The 23,399-nt window shown below is 36.3% G+C and overlaps 1 protein-coding gene across 1 annotated transcript in view; it reads right to left on the bottom strand.

The window, feature by feature from the left end:
* The window catches only part of LOC126065482 (disintegrin and metalloproteinase domain-containing protein 2-like), a 113,959-nt gene that overhangs the window by 78,141 nt on the left and 12,419 nt on the right, over positions 1–23,399 (bottom strand). Inside the window, exons 5-7 of the mRNA XM_049865503.1 lie at positions 14,811–14,889; positions 10,488–10,564; positions 9,925–10,093 (exon numbers count right to left, since the gene is read on the bottom strand). Coding sequence (XP_049721460.1) covers positions 9,925–10,093; positions 10,488–10,564; positions 14,811–14,889 — 325 coding nt within the window. The remainder of the gene's footprint in view (positions 1–9,924; positions 10,094–10,487; positions 10,565–14,810; positions 14,890–23,399) is intronic.

The following is a 23,399-nucleotide window of genomic DNA, read 5'->3' as shown; positions in this document are numbered from 1 at the left end:
TATTATGCTTATCTTAATTCTTCTGTATTTTTTTTTTTTTTTTCAGTTTGGTATTTCACCCCTTGGAAGTTCAAAATGATCTCATGCTGTTAAAAAAAGTTTTTCTTAACATAAGACAAAGAGCATTAAAGTAGGAAAGCAAGTCTGGGGCTTCAGTAGAGGTCAGAAACCTAAAGGTTGCTGATCTGAAATAACCCAGATGAGCCTTGAAGAATGGCCTTGAGCTCTGCTTCAGAAAAGTCGCAGCCATGAAAACCCTACAGAGCACAGTTCTTCTCTGCAACACATGGGGTCGCTGTGAGTTAGAATTGATTTGACGGCAACTGGTTTGGATTTTTGATTTTTATAGTAACTTAAAGGAAAAAGAAAAGTTTAAAAAGGTCAGTAAAACAAATTTAGGGCTGCTTGATCACTCATCCTACATCACTTTAAAATTCTCTTTCCTGCCCCAAACCTTGGAGATTTAAGGGCTTTGTCTTAAAAATGCTGTTCACGTTCTTTTGTGGATTAACTGCCTTCTCACCATTTCAATCAAACTTAAACCGCCAAAAAATGTCATAATTTTTATGGGAAAGTTAAGTTCTTTGCTTATAGGACTCATTAAAGATCCTAAAAAATAAAATAATAATACTTTACTGGAGGAAAAGGATACTCAGATTAATTGAGAGAAACACGTATTAACGAATTGGATGATTCAAAAACCATTTATTTGTATTAACCTACGTAAGCGTTAGTTGCCTACTATTGCCTGAAGTAAGCCTTGCTCGTTTCATCTTCGATAAGGAATTGGTGACCAGTTTAATTTAATCATTCATTCATTTACTTAACCATCAACTTATTTGAAAATAAGCTATTAAATGAGAATAGCCCACTAAATAAAAAAGTTAAGAAAAGGAATATAATAAAATGTCAAGGAATGTGTGTGTTAGAAAGGTGGACAGGTGTCAAATTTCAAAGACCTCAAAAGCTATTTCATTAGTAAGAGATGGCCACAGATGGAGACAAAAGTGCTTAGATAAGTGTTATATGAACATGACTCCAATTCTACTAAGAAGGTTGTCCTGGCAAAGAAAATACTAAAGAATTGGATGTAGGCAAGAAGATTAAAGAACTCACTACTGAGATGAGTCCAGTCATATGAGAAAATGAAAACAAAACGATGGCAATAGAGAAGGCTTAAACAGATTAAAAAGTTATCAAATGACATTGGTGAGAATATTCAGGAAATGGGAAAGATCATCAATGTTCTCTCATATATATACATGGAAACCCTGGTAGCATAGTGGTTAAAAGCTACAGCTGCTAACCAAAAGGTCAGCAGTTCGAATCCACCAGGCACTCCTTGGAAACCGTATGGGGCAGTTCTACTCTGTCCTATAGGGTCGCTATGAGTCAGAATCGACTGGACAGCAATGGGTTTTGGGTATATATATATACGTGTGTGTGTGTGTGTGGTGTTGTTGTTGCTGGGTGCCCTGCAGTCAGTTCCGACTCATAGTGACCCTACTTACAACAGAAGGAAACAACGCCTGGTCCAGTGCCATCTTTACAATCACTGCTATGTTTGAGCCCATTGTTGCAGCCACTGTGTCAATTCATCTCCTTGAGGGTCTTCCTCTTTTTTGATGACCCTCTACTTTACCAAGCATGATGTCCTTCTCCAGGGACTGGTCCCTCCTGACAATGTGTCCAAAGTACATGAGACAATGTCTTGCCAACCTCGCTTCTAAGGCGCATTCTAGCTGTACTTCTTCCAAGACAGATTTGTTTTTCTGGCAGTTCATGGTATATTCAATATTTTTCGCCAGCACCATAATTCAAAGGCATCAATTCTTCTTCAGTCTTCTTTATTCATTGCCTTGCTTTTGCGTGCATATGAGGCAATTGAAATACCATGGCTAGGGTCAGGTGTACCTTAGTCCTCAAGGTGACATCTTTGCTTTTTTACACTTTCAAGAGATCTTTTGCAGCAGATTTGCCTAATGCAATATGTTGTTTGATTTCTTGGCTGCTGTTTCTATGCGTGTTGATTGTAGATCCAAGTAAAATAAAATCCTTGACAATTTCAATATTTTCTCTGTGAGGACTTTTGCTTTCTTTATGTTGAGGTGTAATCCATACTGAAAGCTGTAGTTTTTGATCTTCATCAGTAATTCCTTCAAGTCCTCTTCACTTTCAGCAAGGAAGGTTGTGTCACCTGCATATTGCAGGTTGTTAACGAGTCTTTCTCCAGTCCTGATGCCGCCTTCTTCTTCATATAGCCCAGTTTCTTGGATTATTTGCTCAGCATACAGATTGAATAAGTATGCTGAAAGGATACAACCCTGACACACACTTTTCCTGATTTTAAACCAGGCAGTATTCCCTTGTTCTGTTTGAATGACTCTCTTGTTCTATGTACAGGTTCCACATGAGCACAATTAAGTATTCTGTATTTCCCATTATTTGCAATGTTATCCATAATTTGTTATGATCCACACAGCCAAATGCCTTTGCGTAGTCAATAAAACATAGGTAAACATCTTTCTGGTATTCTCTGCTTTTAGCCATGATCCATCTGACATCAGCAATGATATCCCTTCTCCCACGTCCTCTTCTGAATTGGATCTGAATTTCTTTTAGTTCCCTCTCAATGTACTGCTGCAAGCCTTTTCGAATTATGTTTAGCAAAATTTTACTTACTCGTGATATTAATTATATTGTTTAATAATTTCCACATTTTGTGGGATCACCTTTCTTTGGAAAGGGCACAAATATGAATCTCATCCTGTCACTTGGCCAGGTAGCTGTTTTCCAAATGTCATGGTTTAGGTGAGTAAGCACTTCCAGTATTGCAACCATTTGTTAAAACATCTCAATGGTATTCCATCAGTTCTTGAAGCCTTATTTTTCACCAATGCTTTCAGTGCAGCTTGGACTTCTTCCTTGAATACCTTTGTTTCTTGATTACATGCTATCTCCTGAAATGGTTAAACATCGACCTATTCTTTTTGGTACAGTGATTGTGTATTCCTTTCATCTTTGATCATATAAGTAAACACATGATTGAAAAAAAAATCTCAGCAAACTAGAAATAGAGGAGGGCTTTTTTAACTAGATAAAGTATATCTATAAAAATCCTACAGTTAACACCATTCTTGATGTCAACCAACTAGATGTTTTGCCCCTAAGATTGGGAAAAAAAATCAGGATGTTCTATTATGTAAATAAGCCAAATATGGGCACCATATATTTGCCCCAGGATATTTATTTCTTCATTGCAAACTGAGGCCCGTTAGCCCCAAAATCTCCTCAGTACCAAATACAAATTTTTATGAAGTAAGAGTACCTCAAATTAAACTAAGTCTCTCAGCATGAGACGGTGGCTATGTTAAGGTCTGAGGCCAAACTTCATTTTGAATCAAAAGTAATTACTGCATTAAGAATGCAGCCTGTCAGTTCTGTAACTCTCCATGCACTCTGAGAAAATTACTTGGCAACAAATTTTAGAGAAGAATGTGATTTTGCTTGCTTAAGAACACACCTTTTTCGGGCAGCGGGGTCCAAAACAATTCTCAGAGCAGATGATTACTCAAGATAAACCACAGAATTACACATGACCTCCCTGAGGTCATGTAATGAAGGTCTCATGATTGTTTCAAGGCCAGCATACCCAATGTAATGATTACTTTGTAACTTAAAAAAAAAGATTTTAGAAACATACGTAATCTCCTACTGATCAGGTGTACCATCACCCAACTTTATAAACTTTAACTAAATGTTTAGCAGTCACTGAATTTTTACTGAAGTGCCTTATATTTTCTTATAAAAACTCCCTGAACTGTCTTCTCAGGTCACTTAGTTTAGAATCCTCTAGACTTTGTGATTCTGAATTTGCAAACTGCCTTTCCTCTCAATAAAAGCTTTTCACATTTAATTTCAACTAGACTCTGTCATTTGCTCTACCACATTTCTTGGTGTCAGAAGCAGTATCCAAAGGAGAGCTGCTGTAGTGACCCCCAAGAGACTCAGAAACTCGAGCCCTGGTACTAGCAGAAGCCTCTTGGCTAGCCACTTCACAGGACTTCCTCAAACGTTGCCTCAGGTGAATCCCCCTTGGATCTGAACTCCATTCACTTTGTGTAGAGTTCTCTGAGCTTTATTGAGGATTATTTCTCTTTTATTTTTGTCTGGAGTTGTTTTCTCTTTAATTTGTCCTAAGAATGGTGCACAGCTTTGTCTAGATGGAGGTTACTCTACACCTCGAAGCCTTGGCAACTACGGAGGTAATTCTACTTTCAGAGAGCTGTAGGTCACTCTAAACAGCAAAATTCTGGTACCAGTCAACCAGTAAAAGTTGTTAGGGTGGTCACTGGGACTCATCATGAGCATTAAAGACTGCTGTGATAGGATAAGGTGGTGGTGAGATAGACCAGAGCACTAGGCTGCCTGCCACCCACAAACTGTCATGTAGCAAAGGTACACATTGGTCCAAGCGAAGCACTGTCCAAATCCTGTGAGGTATTCCTCTCTAGGATTTGTGACTCAGAGAAAACCAAAAGTAGTGCTCAAGCACGACTTTTGGCCTCTGAAATAATTGAGAATAGTGCTCTGCTTTTATTTTCAGCGCATGGTTGGCTTTTCTTTCTTTAGTGGGTAATTTTAAATCTAAAAATGGGGAGTTCTCCTTGGGAGACCCTGCCCAATATATGTGTAAATATCATGGCCCTGCTATATTCGCTGTTTTTTGAACACCTGGCATAATCTTACCAAAGATAGTTTTGAACACGTGTGGGCACTTTGGGGATATATCGATTTGTCTAGATTAATCTTTTTGTGCAGCAAATTAGAACACAATTTTCTCCAGTTAAACAAACTCAATGAGATGCATATTTTAATTGGTACTTGGAAGCTGCCAGAAGAAATCAAGAGAGCAAGATTGCCTCCATACAAGATAAAGTCTCTAAAGTAACTAAACAGAATAAGAAATTATTGTGTCAAAGTCCCACGGTAACTTCTAATACTTTGTCACCATTTACTGTTCCTCAATCTAAACCACTGGAATTCTTTAAGGAACGTCAGCAAGGAGTCTCCAGAACAGAATTAGTAATTTGGGAAAGGGTAGAATGTTATCAACATCCAACTAATATGTTATGGGTCAGACCAAATGGAAAAGAGGTCTTACCTAAATCTTTACACTTACCCGTAATACAAAAATTACATGAGTCCTTACACTCAAAATCTTTATTTACCAGAGAAATGGAGATAATGAACACCTCAGAAAAACATTTGTGGAGTGAGGACTTCTTCAAATCTGTGTAACAAGTACTTTCCCAATGTACTCAATGTAATCATGAGCAAGAAATGAGAATTAAAGAATTTAGGGAATTCATTACAGCCTTGCTGGAAAGAGCCTTACCTGGTGCTCCTCACCAACTCTTGTGCAGTGAAAATAGAGGGCATTAAACCGTGGGTTCACTTGTCTCAGTTAAAAAAGGACAAATCTTCTTCTGGATTTGCTAGTCTACAGGACTGAAACTGAAGTTCCAATGCCCAGGCAACCAGAAACAGATGATCGCAGAAATGACACTTAACTCAACGACACAGAACAAGACTTCATGCCAGACCAACCTGTTGAAGTCCTTGGACCTTCTCATTGGATTTCTTAGGATATTTGTCTTACTACATAAAGTAGGTCTTATTGCCTGGTGAAATTGATAATACAAGTCCTTGAAATTGTTGCCCTTTGTCTAATAGTTATTACTTTTGAAGTAGCCATGTTTTACAAGTTAAAATTTATTACCTGGTAAGATTTTTATACAAATAACTGAAGGAGTCTACTTTGTGATTATAGTCATTTTTATGACCTTTGCTTTATTGTTTATCTTCTTTCATTAGGAAACTCTCATTAAGTTTTCTCTTTCTATCCTCAATAATCCCCACTAACGCCTGGAAAGATAATGCATTATTCAGGTTAGCACAGTCAGTAACTAGTGCCAGTAATATATAAGAATGTTGGATTTGTCACTCTCATCCCAGGTCCAGACATCCAAACTCAGTACGATTAGCCATTCCTGTCTTCAACTAAAGCCTAATGCCAAGGGCCACAATTAACTTCACTCCCAACTTCAAATGCACCATACACATTAGGTTGTGGCATCCTCCTGAGTTATCATTCCAACCTCAAGTTCCTGTTATTAATCTAACTCTAACCACTGAACAACTGGTAGATTGTTCTGTTCTATCCAAAGGCTCCAGCTTTCAGAAACTTATAGCTCCTTTTTGTCAAGGCCCAGAAAACAATTTAACAATTTTTTTAGAGTTTGTCTGCCCTTCCCAATTTTATAATGTCCTGACTAGAGGATTCATCAACCTTATGTCATCAACCTGCCAGGGAAGAAAAACAATCAGCATGTATCCAAATAAATTATTCGCCCTTTGCACTGTTGTGGAATACCATCAGTTTTGGACATTTGTCCATTTGTAACAACTCTCTCACCAAAAATCAGCTTCTAAAAGTTAGCCAATCAATCCCTTTTCCAACCAAAGGCACTAGGAAAGTTATGGTTTGTGCACCTCATGGATATGTATTCCTATGTGGAGGATCTGGTTAGCTTTGCAAACCCAGTCTCGCTGACAATAAAATTACTTGGACATTACACCATTTGGGTTGTTGGACAGAGAGCCTAATGCACCCTAGGCCCCTAATGAGTTCACCTGGAGACCCATTTCTGTGACGAAAGCACACATTAGATTAATGATTTACAGATCCTTGCCCAACATAAAAGGGAACTCATAGGATCTAATGAGTTCCTTTAAAGCCTTCTGTGTGTTAAATTATAATCCACTCTATTTGACAAAGCCAGGCCACAAATCTCTTTGAATACAGCCCTCTTTATCTTGGACTGAGAGTCAAAATGCTGTAAGACAAAACCTTACCAGATGGAACACACAGGAATCAAATTGACTACATCTGTGAAGAAGCTCAATATAATCAGTCAGAATACGGCCAGGGACAGACTGTGGAACAGATCATCAATTCCTCATATGCAAGTTCAAGTTAAAGCTGAAGAAAATTAGAAGAGGGCCATGAAAGCCAAAATACTAACTTCAGTATATCACACCTGGATTTAAAGGTCATCTCAAGAACAGATTTGATGTCTTGAACACTAATGACAGAAGACCAGATGAGTTGTAGGATGACGTCAAGGACATCGTATAGGAAGAAAGCAAAAGGTAATTTAAAAGACAGGAAAGAAATAAAAGACCAAAACGGATGTCAGAAGAGACTCTGAAACTTTCTCTTCAATGTAAAGTAGCTAAAGCAAATGGAGGAAATGATGAAGTAAAAAGAGCTGAACAGAAGATTTTAAATGGTGGCTCTAGAAGACAAAGTAAAGTATTACGATGAAATGCGAAAAGATCTGGAATTAGAAAACCAAAAGGGAAGAACACGTTCAGCATTTCTTAAGCTGAAAGAACTGAAGAAAACATTCAAGGCTGGAGTTGCAATTTTGAAGGTTTCCATGGGCAAAATACTGAATGACATAGGAAGCATCAAAAGAAAATGGAAGGAATAGACAGAGTCACTATACCAAAAAGATTTGGTCGACATTCAATCATTTCAGGAGGCAGCGTATGATCAAGAACCTATGGTACTGAAGGAAGAAGTCCAAGTTGCACTGAAGACATTGGCAAAAAAAAAAAAAAAAAAGGATCCAGGGATTGACAGAACACCAATTGAGATGTTTCAACAAAAGGATGCAGCTCTAGAGGGGCTTACTCGTCTACGCCAAGAAATTTGGAAGACAGCTATCTGTCCAATCAACTGAAAGAGATCCATATTTGTTCCCATTCCAAAGAAAGGTCATCTGATAGAATGCAGAAATTATCGAAAAATGCCATTAATATCACACACAGGTAAAATTTTAATGAAATAATTCAAAAGTGGCTGCAGCAGTACATTGACAGAGAATTGCCAGAAATTCAAGCTTGATTCAGAATAGGACGTGGAACCAGGTATATTACTGCTGATGTCAGAAGGATCTTGGCTGAAAACATAGAATACCAGAAAAATGTTTACCTGTGTTTTATTGACTATGCAAAGGCATTTGACTGGGTAGATCATAACAAGTTATGGATAATATTGTGAAAAAGGGGAATTCCAGAACACTTAATTGTGGTTATGAAGAACCTGTACATAGACCAAGAGACAGTTGTTCAAACAGAACATGGGGATACTGAATGGTTTAAAGTCAAGGAAGGTGTACGTCAGGGCTGTATCCTTTCACCATACTTATGCAATCTGTGTGCTGAGCAAATAACCCAAGAAGATGGATTATATGAAGAAGAATGAGGCATCAGGATTGGGGGAAGACTCATTAACAACTTGTGATATGCAGATGATGCAGCTTTGCTTGCAGAGAGAGAAGGGTACTTGAAGCACTTACTGATGAATATCAAAGACTACAGCCTTCATTATGGACTGTATCTCAACATAAAGAAAACAAAAATCCTCATGAGTTGACCAATATGCAACATTATGACCAATGGAGAAAATATTGAAATTGTCAAGGATTTCATTCTACTTGGATCCACAATCAACAGCCATGGAAGCAGCAGTCAAGAAGTCAAATGACCTATTGCATTAGGCAAATCTGCTACAAAAGACTTCTTTAAAGTGTTGAAAAGCCAGGATGTCACTTTGAGGACTAAGGTGTGCCTGACCCAAGCCATGGTATTTTCAATCACCTCATATGCATGCTAAAGCTGGGCAATGAATAAAGAAGACTGAAGAAAAATTGATCCCTTTGAATTATGGTGTCGGTGAAGAATATTGAATATACCATGGACTGCCAGAAGAATGAACAAATCTGTCTTGGAAGAAGTACAGCCAGAATGTTCCTCAGAAACAAGATTGGCGAGACTTCATTTCATGTAATTTGGACATGTCATCAGAAGGGACCAGTCCCTGGAGAAGGACCTTGTGCTTGGTAAAGTGAACAGTCAGCAAAAAAGAGGAAGATCTTCAACTAGATAGATTGACAGAGTGGCTGTAACAGTGGGCTCAAGCAAAAAAACGATTGTGAAGTTGGCGCAGGACCGGGAAGTGTTTCATTTTGCTGTACATAGGGTCACTATGAGTTGGAACTGACCTGATAGTACCTAACAACAAAACTGATTTTTACAAAAGATTTCCAGTAAAAGAGTTCATCAATATTTTGTAACATCTTAGATGGGCAAACAAGTGATTTATTAACTACATCAATTATACAAAGATATATAACACTAATTATAGATTTTAATGGACATAATATGTAAGAAGATGGTGAGTGAGACTCTTCCTGGTCCTCAGAATTGGTCAACGCAGCCCTAAGATGAAAGAGGCATTGTTAGTTGTCTTTGAGTCAATTCTGACTCAACGGGAACCCCATTTGTACAGAGTAGAACTCCTCCCTAGGGTTTTCAAGGCTGTGACCTTTCAGAAGCAGATCACAGTACCTACCTTCCAAGGTGCCTCTGGCTGTGGATTTGAACTACCGACTTTTTGGTTAGCAGCCAAGAGAAGTAAATATTTCATTTTTATATGGTATATCCGCATCTTGAAAGTTCTAGAACATACATATTCGATAGTTATAGGAATGGCATTTGTCTTTTATTATACTAAAATTTTGAAATAATGGATATGGAGAAAGCAGTGCATTTGAAGAAAAGAAAGTTCTAGATCACAGGAATAATATGCCACTAATAGTTGAAAACAACATGCTTGGAGTTCTTGAAAGTCCAAGACTAGCTTTAAGGCCTAATAAATAAGTTCTGAAGTTTCTGGTACATGTATCCTAATATATATGCTAATATAAACAAATAATTTGTTTACCGGTGAGAATACATTGATTATGTTGTTGTATAAACATAACCATAGAGTTCACTCCCTTAATCACCTACCTCTATACTTTGTATTTTATAGGGCATATCTCTTGAGTCAATCTCCTTCTCAGCATATAAAGAAACACCTGCATTCTTATGTTTGACTTGATAAATCACATGTTCAAATCCAATGGAAGACTCCAGGGGTTCAATTCCATAACTGACATTTTCAAATTGCAGTAAACCCCTATAAATTCCAAAAAGTCGTGAATAAATAAAATATTTTTTAAAGCAGTAAAATGCCAGAGTTTTTTGCTTTCTAATTGTATGAAGATCAGTTTCAGACTTAGTCTTAGGAGGTAAAGTAGGAAAAACTCATATCCACAAACTTACAGAGTAGAACAGAATAGTAATGCTGTTGGTTTTGGACTAGATATTAATATTTCATGTTCTCTGGATATATTAAAAGTTCTAACACAGAATAAAGATAGGACCTATTACAAGAATTTCCATACTATGATTTCCAGTGAAAACCATTTTCCACAACATTTATAACTCAATTTAGAACTCCTGAATATTATTTAAAAATTCTTCCCAGATAAAGATTCCATTTTGTAGTTCATAAAATTATATATCACAACCTGAGTCCAGTGCATGTGCTTACAATCACCACGGAATTTGGAAAACCTTCAATAAACCCTTGGTAATTGCAGAGATTCTGAAAAATAAAGTACATATATCTTTATTAAAATAATTCATATTAAAGATACAATTTTCAATTGTTTAAAACATATACGGTTACTCGTGTATATGTCTCAAATGTTCAGATTCCAAAATGGATTTATAAGATTATTAGATGAGTATTTGTCTCAATTATCCAAATTTTTTCCTATATTTTCAAAAAGAATTTTTCTGATTTTATAAATTAAACATGATATGTGAATCATGAGATCAAGGTAAAAAAAATCAAAAACAATTTTCTTTTTCATACTTGTCTGACTTAATTTTGCAAAGTAGAGGTAAAAAACAAGGATCTGAGGGAGAAAATTTCCTTTTCAAAACTATTTGAAAGTAATGGCAGAATACATCGTGTTAGATCTATCCTACTGCAGATGACAATTACAAACTCTGGAAAATATGTTTTACAATGCTGACTGCAAAGGAAGTCAGAAAAAGGAGAAAGGAATCAACACTGCAAAGAAAAACTGCATTAGCTGAGATTCACATTTGGGTGGGTTTTCACCTGAGGCAATGAGCAAAAAGAATAAAATAAAATAAAACCAAACTCATTGCCATCAAGTGGATTCTGACTCATAGTGACCTTACAGGACACAGTAGAACTGCCGCATAAGATTTCCAAGAAGCACCTGGTGGATTCAAAATGCCAACCTTTTGGTTAGCAGCTGTTGCTCTTAACCACTACACAACAGTAGGTGGCTAAGACTCAAACAGAAAGCCCCAATTTTACTGGCTTGAGGGTAGACACAATTTTTGAAACTTGTCTTGGAAATTTAGGTGAGATATCTAGAAAATAAGTGAGGCACAGAGTGAGCACCAAAATCCGTGTTATTAACTCAGGCGTAAATTTTTGATTTACACATGAACTGAGAATCCATGAAAGAGATCCTAAGTAGCCCAGTAGAAAGCAAGACCAGAAAAGCAAAATAACTGAGAAGAGATTCTGGCTGTCTTCAAACACCAGTGAATGGAGTCTGGAAGCTCTTTCCACCCAAGCTAACTACTTGATAGAATAAAATAGGATTCCCTGGGTGATGAAAACAGTGAAGTGCTCAGCTAATAGCTGAAAGGTTGGCAGTTAGAAATCACCCAGAAGACTGTTGATCTTCTTCTGAAGGGTGACATCCTTGGAAACCCTACTCTGCACACATGGGGTCGCCATAAGTCGGAATTGACTCAATGGCAGCTGACAACAACAAGAACAAAAATAAAAACTCTTTAAAGATAGCAGATCCACATGCTCTATAATGTATCACTGAATATGCCCAGCGATGAATAAAAAAATATTATGTGTGTAAATAAGAAAATGTGGCCCATAGTCAGGAGGAAAGGCAGAGAAGAGAGACTGACTCTGAAATAATCCAGAGTTTGGAATTTGTAGGAAATTACCTTAAAATAGGTATTAAAAATGGGCATAATGAGGGAAGGAATGAGATTTCTGCAAAGAAATACAGGTTGTGAAAAAGCCAAATATAAATTCTACAACAAAATAGTACTTAAAATGAAAAATAATCTTGATAAGCTTTACTATAAATGGAAATGACAAAAGGAAGAATCCAAACACTAAATGATAGATCCACAGACATTATCATACATGAAAGAAAGTTAAAAGAAAATGAAGCATTAAAAGCTGAACATAGTGGCAGGTACCTGTGGGACAGTATTAAGCATTCTAACATGTTTGAGTCCTAGAGAAAAAGGAAAGAGAAAAAGGATGTAAAAATATTTGAGAAAATAATGAGCAAAATTTTCTCAACTTCAGTGAGAAACAACTTTAGATCCATGAACCTCATTTACATCAAGATGAACTCCTAAAGTTGAAAAAAAGAAATAAATCTTGAAAGCAACCAGAGAAAAGCAACACAAAATATGCAGGGGAATAATCATACAAATGACAGTTGACTTCCCATTGGATATACTGGAGGCCAGGACACAATGGAATGACATAATTAAAGTGCTGAGAGAGAAAAATAACCTGGCAATCCAGAATTATATATTTAGTAAAATTATTCTTCAAAAATGAGGGTATTCAGGATTGATTTTCGGCATAACAGCAGGAGGAGCTCTGTAGACTTTGGCCAGCGAAACTGATAAAAATTATAAACAAACTCGCTCTGGAAATGGTCCCAAAAGAAAACAATCCTAAGAAAAGGCGAAGATACATCTCTCCAAAAAAAAATTATGAATATTTAGTAAGAAAAGCAAGAGTCTGTAGTATTTGAACCAAGACTACTTGACCCTCTTCTTGCCTACTTAATTGAGGTGGAAATATCATCTGGACTGGTGCAGCTAAGAACACAGGATTCTTTTCCCTGCTTCCAGTCAAAAGGCTTTCTTCCTGGGAGGAGCAGGACATGAGTGTTGTTTATTCCACCCCAGCTACCTGTTGTTGAGGCTAAGTTCCAGCCAAATGCAGTCAAGAGCTGGGGGATCCCTTCTTCAGCCCAGGCCCTAATCATGGAATAGTATGGTATTGGGTGTGGCACTGCTGAATATACTATAACCTTCATCGCCTTTGCTCTGGCTCATAAGGTGCTGATACCACACCAGGAAGTATAAGTTGTTAAGAGGGCAGTCTATAGATCCTTTCTTCACCAGTACTAAGCTCCAAAAGCAAGAGCATTACTCACAGAAAAGCTTGCCACTGATTCTACTCCCACTTACACAGCCCTGAGTCAAAAATTTTGTCTGGTGGGAGAAGCAGGCTATAAAACAGATAATTCTAATCTCTTGCCAAAAGAACTGATTTCATTTGCAACAGAGTGTGGAGAAGTTTAAACTTAAGACCTTTCTTCCCAAAACAGTGGAGGTTCCTAGTGAAAGACAATTGGAAAGAGATTCGTAGATTCAGTGAAGATATAGGCTAAGCTGCAGGCATGCTAGTTTTTGAGAAAGACCTAGGGAGTCAAGGTGTTGAAGTGGGAGCCTGGCACTATTATAGCAATAATGCTTTGCAGAATGTTTGGTTTCCATCCCAGCAACTTTTAACTCTTGATCGCCAAGATGGAATTGTTCCCTGGGGTACACAATAATTGTTCCACTAAATTGTACAATGAAGCTACCACCTGGATGTTTTGGAATTCTCATGCCACCGAACAGAGCCCTGGTGGTACAGTGGACGCTAACTAAAAGGCTGATAGTTTGAATCCACCAGCTGCTCCTTGGAAACCCTATGGGGCAGTTCTACTCTGTCCTATAGGGTCACTATGAGTCGGAATTGACTTGAAGGCAATGGGTTTTTATGCCACTTAGACGGGCTAATATCCTGGATGGAGTGACTGAATCTGATTAACAAAGGGAAAGTCTGTTACTTCTACCTGTGGAGGCAGGGAGAGTGTATTTTGAACCCAACGTATTCTCTGGGTCACCTTTTACATGTTCAATTGTAAAAGTTAATGGAAAAGTACAGGAACCAAAAAAAAAAAAAAAAATTAAGGACTCAGACACTTTTGGAAAACAGATTTGGGCCACCCCATGACATAAAGAACTCTAACTAGCTGAGGCTCTGGCTGAGGGCAAACGAATACGGAACTAGGTAGTAAAAGAAGGAAGCCATAGATACCAATTATGGCTTCATGACCAATTGCAGGTATGAAGACTGCAGAAACTTTGCATATTTTCTCTTTGTTATATGCATGTGCTTATTTGTATATGCTAACCATTTTCTTTTCATTTCCTCTTTCCTATTATTCATTTACATACAAGTTTTTGAAGGTTAGCTTTACTATTTATTCTTTAGGCAACAGAATACTTAGTGGGATCATGACTGAATCTGAGAATAAATTCATATAGCCAGCAATGGATACAATGGCTCTTGGGGTTACATATTTCCTTATTTTGGGGAAAGGGTAACAATTTCTTCCCTTGTAAAAAGGATAGCTAAATCTTGTTGGTAGAAATGTAGAGTGATTTTGTTTTGCGGGAATTCAAATGCATGTAGAAGAGCAAATGGGGAAGCTGAGTAGTCAAAGTTGTAGACTGTTTCAATTATTAATGCCCTTTTTTGTCTGCTCTATGAAAACGGATATGAACCCTTAAACAGTTTTCCTTTACCAGGCAGCACGGTCATATCATCAAAGGAAATAGTTTCTGTTGGATATCGTTAAATTCATACTAACACAAAACCAAGCATAACCGTGTCCCTTTGTTCTCTAGATGTAGACCCTAAATAAGATGATCACAGAAAAAGTGACATGACAAAACTAGAACACAGTTAAAAACCATACCTGAAAATTTGGTTCAAGAGGTTTCATACTTCCTGTGCCATTATAACCATAAACTCTAAAATCCTGAGGTAAAAAATCTCTGTAAGGTAAAAATAAAAAGTATTTAATGAAAAAAAAGTTTCCTGAGCTTTTGTTTTGAAAAGATATGTATTTTGGTACATTTATTACAAATAGGTAGGTAGAGGTTCTTTGAATATATGGGTTTTGTTTTAAACTTCATTAAAAATCCTAGTCTTGAGCTCTGTCCTCACTCACTCCACTCCAGCCACATTGGCCTCCTAGCTGTCTTTCAAAGTTAATATGCAAGCTCTTCCTCAGGATATTTGTACTAGCTGTTTCCGCTTCCTGGGATACTCTTCACTATGGCTCATTATCCCATGTACTTCAAATCTTTGCTTACATATTGCCTTCTCAATGGGGTCTATCTTGACAAATTTATTTAAAAAGTGCAACTTCCTCCATTACCCAAGAACATCATGTCCAAACTCGATTTCTTACCTTACTCTATATTTTTTCTAAGCATTTTTAACCTACTAACATTCTTCCTAATCTACTTATTTATTACATCACTGTCAGCCTCACTTCATAAAAATACATGCTTAGTGTATCTATTTTGCTGACTAACACATCCCAAGTGCTTTGAACAATGCCTGGGAAATAGCAAATGCTCAAGAAATATTTGACGTAATGTGACATGAATTCAGCAGATCAGATGGACAGTTCGTGTGAGAATATTTTATTTGTAAATATGAGAAGACTGTTAAACAGGCTCTGTGAAGAGAAAGGATAGATATAGGTGCCCTAGTTTCTTTTCCAAGTATGCATAATATAAGGATCTGTGACTGTCATGGAATTCTGGATTTGCTGAAGCAAGAGGTGAAAGAGCTAAGCCAAAATCCACCGACAAGCAGAGCCCCCCCTCAAAAAAAAAAATGGCATTCATATAGTAACAAGGAGAAAATAACCCACAGTAGGTTGGGGCTCCAGGGAAAACATATACTCTGAGTTGAAAGTCCTTTAAAGACATCAAGCTGGTGATCAGCAGTCACTACTTCTTGGAAAAGCAGAAATTGAATATACACACTTAGCCCAAGGAAAAAGCCTCTGCTGGGGAATCAAGAAACAAGCAGAACTTTTGACGGTCATGTAGGACTGGAGTGGCAATGTTGAATATTTGAAATGCATCAAATACATAGCTCCATAGTAAAATCATTTCTCAAATTTTAAAGTTGTACAGAGTGGTCAAGGAGCTAAACTTGAAATCTCTGAAAATCAGAGCAAAAAAAAAATTTTTTTTCACCATATTGTGACACTGAAGACACTAAGGTACACCAAAGGCAAGGGCCATAATGAATATGCCAGGTTCTCTGTTGAAATTGGAAACCCTGGTAGCATAGTGGTTAAGAGCTACGGTTGCTAACCAAAAGGTCAGCGGTTCGAATCCACCAGGGCTCCATGGAAACCATATGGGGTAGTTCTACCCTGTCATATAGGGTCGCTGAGTCTGAATTGACTCGACGGCAATGGGTTGCGGGTTTCTGTTGATATCCCTGGGGAGCTTTGCTTAAAGAACAAGAGAAAATTAGAGGTGAATTGAGCCTTACCAAAATACAGTCAAGCCTAGACTCTGTTCCGAGTCTCATTGGATTAATATCTGTAAATTAATTGTGGCCTTTGGCATTAGGCATAAAAAACGGTTAGGCTTTACTAAAATGCAATCAAGCCAACTCTGTCTTAATCCAATAAGATATTTTAAAAAATTTACTATCTTCCTAGCATAAAAAAAGATTAAACTTTAGAGCTATTGTCAAGTGGTCAAGCAATCCCTAAGCAGTATCATATTGGCAGCTGCTAGGTTGGCTTGCCACACTTCCATAAGGAATGATGAGGCTAGATGGATTTAGACAGCTTATTACTCAGAGACCAAAATAAGATCAGTCCTCTCTCACTCTACTCCGGTCATATTGGCCTTGAATCTGTCATTCAAAGATAATAGACAAGCTCTCCCTCTCTCGTATCTCCATTTCCACACAACACTCAACTTGAGAGGCTGGATGACAGATGATATAAGAGGTGGGTCACTTTGTTATGAGGAACGAACTTAAACTCATCGTGACCCTACAGGACAGAGTAGAACTGCCCCCCTGGGTTTCCAAGGAGTGCCTGGTGGATTCGAACTGTTGACCTTTTATTCAGCAGCCATAGCTCTTAACCACTATGCCACCAGGGTTTCCAACTTTAAACTACAGTCAAAAAACTTCATAGTTAGCAATGATAAAACAAGTGTGTGGGGGGGGGGATGGTGGTAAAAAGGTCTCAAGTCTCCCTGAAGACACGGATGCAAATGAGAAAATGCCTCATCCCACAATATCTCATGCAGGAGATGGCTATGAATGATAAACGGCCTCGTGACAACTACTCAAAGACTGCCTATGTGGTATGTTCCAGGGATATCACAGGGTGTTCCACCAAGACTTGAGTTAGACTACAGTTGAGTCTTGCCTATGTGGCCTATGAGAAGAAATGTGAGGTTGCCAGGGTGTCATGGAGGATCCATTCCCCTGCAACTTTACAGTTTTTCTAGACATTTCTTTGATTCAATAAAAATAAAAAATAAATTACTTGGCATGAGAATCAACAGGATGAAAAACAACTAAAACAAAGATAGAGAATAGAAACAGGTCTATAAATGATCCAAATATTTCAGTTAACAAATAATAATTTTATTAAAATCTATGGTTGAATGATCAAGAAAAAAGAAGAGAGGAAATGTTAGATTAAAAGTTGAAAAAATTGGCAAGAATTACAACATCAAAATATGAAATGAAGATTCTAAAACTGAAATAAGCAATGTAGAAAATTAAGAACTCAATACTGAATAAAAATGAACTAAATCAGCTTAATGGACAGATATAGAACAGTGAACTGAAGCAGGACTAAATATGCACTCTTGTGCATGAGTGAGGAACATGTGTAGTCCAGGACTGAACAAAAAATTTTGTAGATAATGGGAGCAAGTTTTCTCACTTTTAGAGAAGGGAGTCAAAAATACAGAAAGGGAGAAGGGTGGAATGGGTGCTGTGACATTGGGTTAGAACTGGATGTATCAGTAAGGAAGTGTATTTGTAAATACATAGGCATAGATAAGACATGTATGGATTTAAATGTGTGTTTATGTATATAATATAGACATAGGTTTGCATAGGTGTGTGCATCTACACACTGCTATTTCTGACCTACATCCTCTGAGGGGGGCTATAAGCAATAAAGCCCAGGTACCAATGGCACACCTAGTTTCACTATTCCCTTAATCTTACCTAGAAGAGTGAAACTGCTCTCTACTAAAAGAAACCAGAGCTACTTGCAGGATTAGCTGATTCCAGGACCAGAACAGGGAAAGTACAAAGAAGCCTGAAGGGTTTTTGTGTCAGAAATTATGAAAGTGATCAACTAATGATGGTGACATGTCAAAAGAAAGCTGAGTCATTTTGAAGTGTCCCCTTCTGCAGTACCTGGGACAGTTCGAGCATAATAAATAATGATGCTAAAGGATTATAGTTAAAGACAATGAGAATCTATTGTTACACAATTACATGAATAAATAAATGTGGAAAAAGTAAAACCGCTGTCTTTAAAAGGAAGGAATGACAGAATAAGACAATCGTTACACGGCAACCATCATTGTAATTGATTCTGATAAGATCATCAATGAATACTAAAAGATAAAAGTTAAAGAAGTAACAGGATATTTATATAGTTTAAAGTTATGTTCTCACAATGTAAAATTAGTTATAATGAGAAAATAATAACTTTACTTTGCAGACATCTGGCAGACAACACCCCAAGTAAGTGATCAGTGTTAGCCTTACCAGTATAGGACAAATTAATATTTCATGTCCCCTGATGTGCTAAATAGAATACATTATTTCTCGGGATTCCTACCCCACCCCCCCAAAAAAACATAAACATCAGACAAATACAAAATGAAATATACAAAATAACTGGCCCGTGTTCTAAACGATGTTAATATCATTAAACACAAAGAATGTCTGTGGAAATAGTATATTTTTTTTAAAGAGGTATGGCAAGTAAATGCAAGTCATGATTTAGTGTTGTTTTTTGTCATAAACTGTTGGAAACATTTATGGAATCTGAAGAAAGTATAGAGATTAGTTAATAGTATTGTATCAATATTTCCTATTTTTGATAATTGCATTTCAGTTATATATATTTTAGGGAATGAATGCTGAAGTATTTAAGGGTAAAGGGCATCATGCATGCATGGTTCAGAAAAAAATGCCATATATATATATATATATATGTATGTATGTATACACATATCCTGAATATTTTTTTCTGAACCATTTTAAGACTAAGTTGTATACATGATGCCTATTGCCCTTAAATACTTCAGTGCTCGTTTCCTAAAAGAAAAAAAAATGACTTTCACCTAACCAAAATACAAACACAGAGAGAAATAGAGAGACAAAGACAGAGACAGAGAGAGACAAAGAAGATGGGGGTGGTGGAGGGGAATGGATGAAGCAAAAGCAGTAAAAATGTTATCATGTGGGAAATTGGCTTAAATAGAATATACAAATGTGTTTTACTATTCTTGCAACTTTTCTGTCAGTTTCACTTAAAGGAAAAAAATAAATAAAACTGATAACTACCAGGGCTATGAAAGAAAAACAAAAACACAGGAGAAAGACAAACTACCACTATCAGCAATGAAAATGGATAAATCACAACTGATTTTATACACATTAAAAAAAAAAAAAGGAAATACAAAATTATAAACAACTTTAGTACAAACTTGATGATTTAGATAAATGGAAAGTATCTTTAAAGAATGCAGCATGTTGTAAATTTAACAAAAGAAATAGAAAATGTGACTATCAATTAAGGAAATTGAAACCATTATTAAAAATTTTCTTATCAAAATAGTGCATCATGTCAATGGTTACTTTATCCCAGAAATGCAAAGTTGGAATTAGTACTAAAATATCAATAAATAGAATTCACCCCATTAACAAGAAATAAGAGAAAAATTGCACTAGCATCTTAAGGGAGAAAACACATTTGAAAATATTAAACAGAATTTCATCAGTAATTTTCAGGAAGCCAGGGTTAGAAGTAGATTTCTTTAATCTGATAAAGAGATTCCAAAACAAACCTAGATTAAGTATCATATTTAATGGTGAAATGTTAAATGCTTTTCTTTTGCAGTCTGGAATGTGTCAAGAATGCCACCATCCTTCTTATGTTCTTATGTTCAATATTGTAGTGACTAGATTAAAACTCTGTGAAAGATATGCAAGAGCCCTACACAAAAATAAGAAGGCCCACTTGAGAGAAATGGAAGAAAGCTTAAAAAAACGATAGGGCATGCCATATTCATAGACTGGAAGACTCACTACTGAAAATTTGTGAATTCTTCCAAAATACAGGTTGAATTAAATACCAGCACACTCACATGTGTGTTTGCACATGTGTGAAAATTGGTGATTCCGAAAATTATTAAAAAATTTGAAAGATCAAGAAGAGCAAAGAATATCTTAAAATCTAAAAATAAACCTGTGTTTATGGAGCCCTGATGGTGCAGTGGGTTAAGTGTTCAGCTGCTAATGAAAAGGTTGTTGGTTTGAACCCCTTAGCCACTCTGTGGGAGAAAGATGTGGCACTTTGCTTGCATAATGATTACTCCCTTGGATACCCTATGGGGCAGTTCTACTCTATTCTGCAGTAGCTCTCTGAGTTGCACTAGACTCAACGACAATGGTTTTTTTTTTTTTTTTTTTCTATTAAGACCTAACATAAAGCTGTAGTAATTAACATTGTGCGGTATTTGTATAAATAAATAAACAGAATTTAAGAAAAAACATACAGGCAAATAGAACAAAAGGAAGACTCCAGAATGAGTCCATCATACATAAAGCCAAACTAAACCTTGTCAGCAAGTTGATTCCAACTCATGGTGACCCCATGTGTGTCAGAGTAGAGCTATGCGCCATAGGGTTTTCAGTAGCCGATTTTTTTAGAGGAGATCGCTAAGCCTTTCTTCTGAGGCATCTCTGGGTGGACTCAACTGCAAATTTTGGTTAGCAGTCGAGCACATTAACCACCAGGGATGACTCCTCGTATACAGTCATTTGATTTATGACAAACGTTACATTACAGTGCAGTGAGGAAAGGAAAACATAACTGACTCTTGTCTCCTACCCTCACACAATACACAAACAGCAATTCTGAATAAACCATAGATCTAAGTATGAAAGTGAAAACAATAAAACCTTTAGGAGAAAATACAACATCTTAGATTCATGACTGTGTGCAGGTAATGATTTCTTTTAAAACATGAAGAGTAATAACTACAAAATAAAGATGATAATTTGGACTGTATTAAAATTAAGAATATCAGAGTGGATAAAAAATCTGGACTGGATTAAAACATTGAAAGTAAATGGCAGGAAAAGTTATGGCTTGCTAATACTAAACAAAAGAAAGTTGGTGTAGATATACATAAACCAAACAAATTAAAATTTAAAGCAAACAAGTCCCTAGAAAATAGACATTTATTTCATAATGTTAAAAGTTCTACTTATCGGAAAGATAAACTATTTTAAATTTTTATCTATATTAAGACATAGTCTCCAAATATATAAATCAAAAATAAATAACTATATAAGGAAAAAGTCAATTTCAAAAATCACAGTAGAAGTGTTAACACATATCTATCAGTAAATACTAAAATAAGTAGAAAATTAGTGTGGATATAGAATAATCTCATGATTTTATCTTAAAAAGGGTGTGGCAATAAACAAAGAATACAGGTCATTTCATTTAAAAAAAATGAACACACGTTACATCATAAAGCAAGTCTCAACGATTTTTAAAAGATTGGAATCACAGAACTCTCTAACCAAAAATTAAGATGACTTGTAAGTAGAAAAATGCCACATGTATTTTATATTAAGAAATACTCTGAAATAATTAAAGGGCCAAAGAAGAAATACAATGTAAATTTCAAAAATATATGTTAATGGATTACCAAAGAACATTCTACACGTCCAAAGATGAAGTGCAGCCAAAGCAGTATTCAGACAGATTGTTAGTCTGAAATTTTTGTATTAGAAAATAAAAATGATTGATGAGTCTTTCTCACATTTCAGTTTCATCACTCTCAGTCTTTAAAAAAAGATTAACAGTGTGTTACGAACAATTATATTCCATAAATTTAAGAATTTAATTAAAATGGAGGAATATCTAGAAAAAAACAATGTATAAAAACAAACTTCTAAAAGAAAATTATCATAGCCATAAAATTTTAGGAAAATTCAATCAGAAGTCAAACTGTTTCTGAACAAGTAAACTCCAGAACCAGGTAGTTTCACAGGTGAGTTTTACAAACATTCAATACTTCAGACACTAGAAAAAGATGAACACTTTTCAAACCGTTCTCCGGGGATAGAAAGTGAAGAGGGCACATTAGATGAGACACTTACCACAGTTAACCTGCCGCTGGGCCATGGCAGACTTGGACATACCTCAACGGATGCTTGGAGCCATGGTACTGATTAACTTGTTCTAAAAGTTTACTAACTAGTTATTTATAATATTCTACTTAGAGTCAGAAACTCTCTTGAAGTCCCCTGAATCAGCTTGTCTATATTGTTTGTTTATTAACAATATATAGATTAATTGGCTGTGTTTACCTGGTCACACAGCCTGGTTTTTGGCCTGTGGCCAGTGGGATACAAAGACCCCTCCGTAAACTTTTGCTATGGGCTTCCTGAGGCTGAGATTTCTCACATGTATCTTGGTTGTTGGTGTTGTGGAGACAAATTGTCTGCTGCGGAACTGTGGGACCCTGTAATTTTGTCGTATGGTTTCTCCTTCCAGTTGCTGCAGTGTTGCTGTGGTGTATTCTGTGTGTGTATTCAATACTTTCATGAGTCTTTTTAATTTTACAAGCCAGTATAATGGCTGCACAGGCCAAACTTAATCATAATCATAGATTAAATAATCCTAAATAAATTGCCAATAAATACAATCAATTAAATAATATAAAAATAATGGGTTACAGCTAAGTAGGTTTCATTCCTGGAATCCAGCTTTGTTTAATATTAGAAAATCAATAAGGTAGTTCTTTACAATAATGGATTAAAATCAAAAAATATGGTCATCACTAGTTACAAATGGGTGATAAATTTGACATTCATTTATTATGGAAGCACTCTATAAAAAATGAAATGAATTCTTTGTGATCATCGAAATAACATACTTAATGATGAAACCTTGAATATTTTTCTATTTATTTACTGAACACAGTAACAAATGTACCATTTCCACTCTATTCATTACTATACTGGGAGTTTCTAATACTCAGCAGAAATAAATAAAACTTATTGGATTAGGAAAAAAAAATACGTTTTTTAGAGAATGAATGATTATAAATGCCCAATGCTTTAAAAATTACAGATTATTAAAAACTTCTTAAGATGATGTTTGCAGCGGTTTACACAGTGGACTGCTAACTGAAAGTTCAGCGGTTTGAAATCGCCAGGAGCTCTGTGGGAGAAAGATATG

Source organism: Elephas maximus, chromosome 22, assembly GCF_024166365.1.
Source record: "Elephas maximus indicus isolate mEleMax1 chromosome 22, mEleMax1 primary haplotype, whole genome shotgun sequence".
Classification (NCBI taxonomy): Eukaryota; Metazoa; Chordata; class Mammalia; order Proboscidea; family Elephantidae; genus Elephas; species Elephas maximus.
The sequence above is the reverse complement of the archived record's forward strand: the minus strand, read 5'-3'. Positions and strand labels throughout refer to the sequence as shown.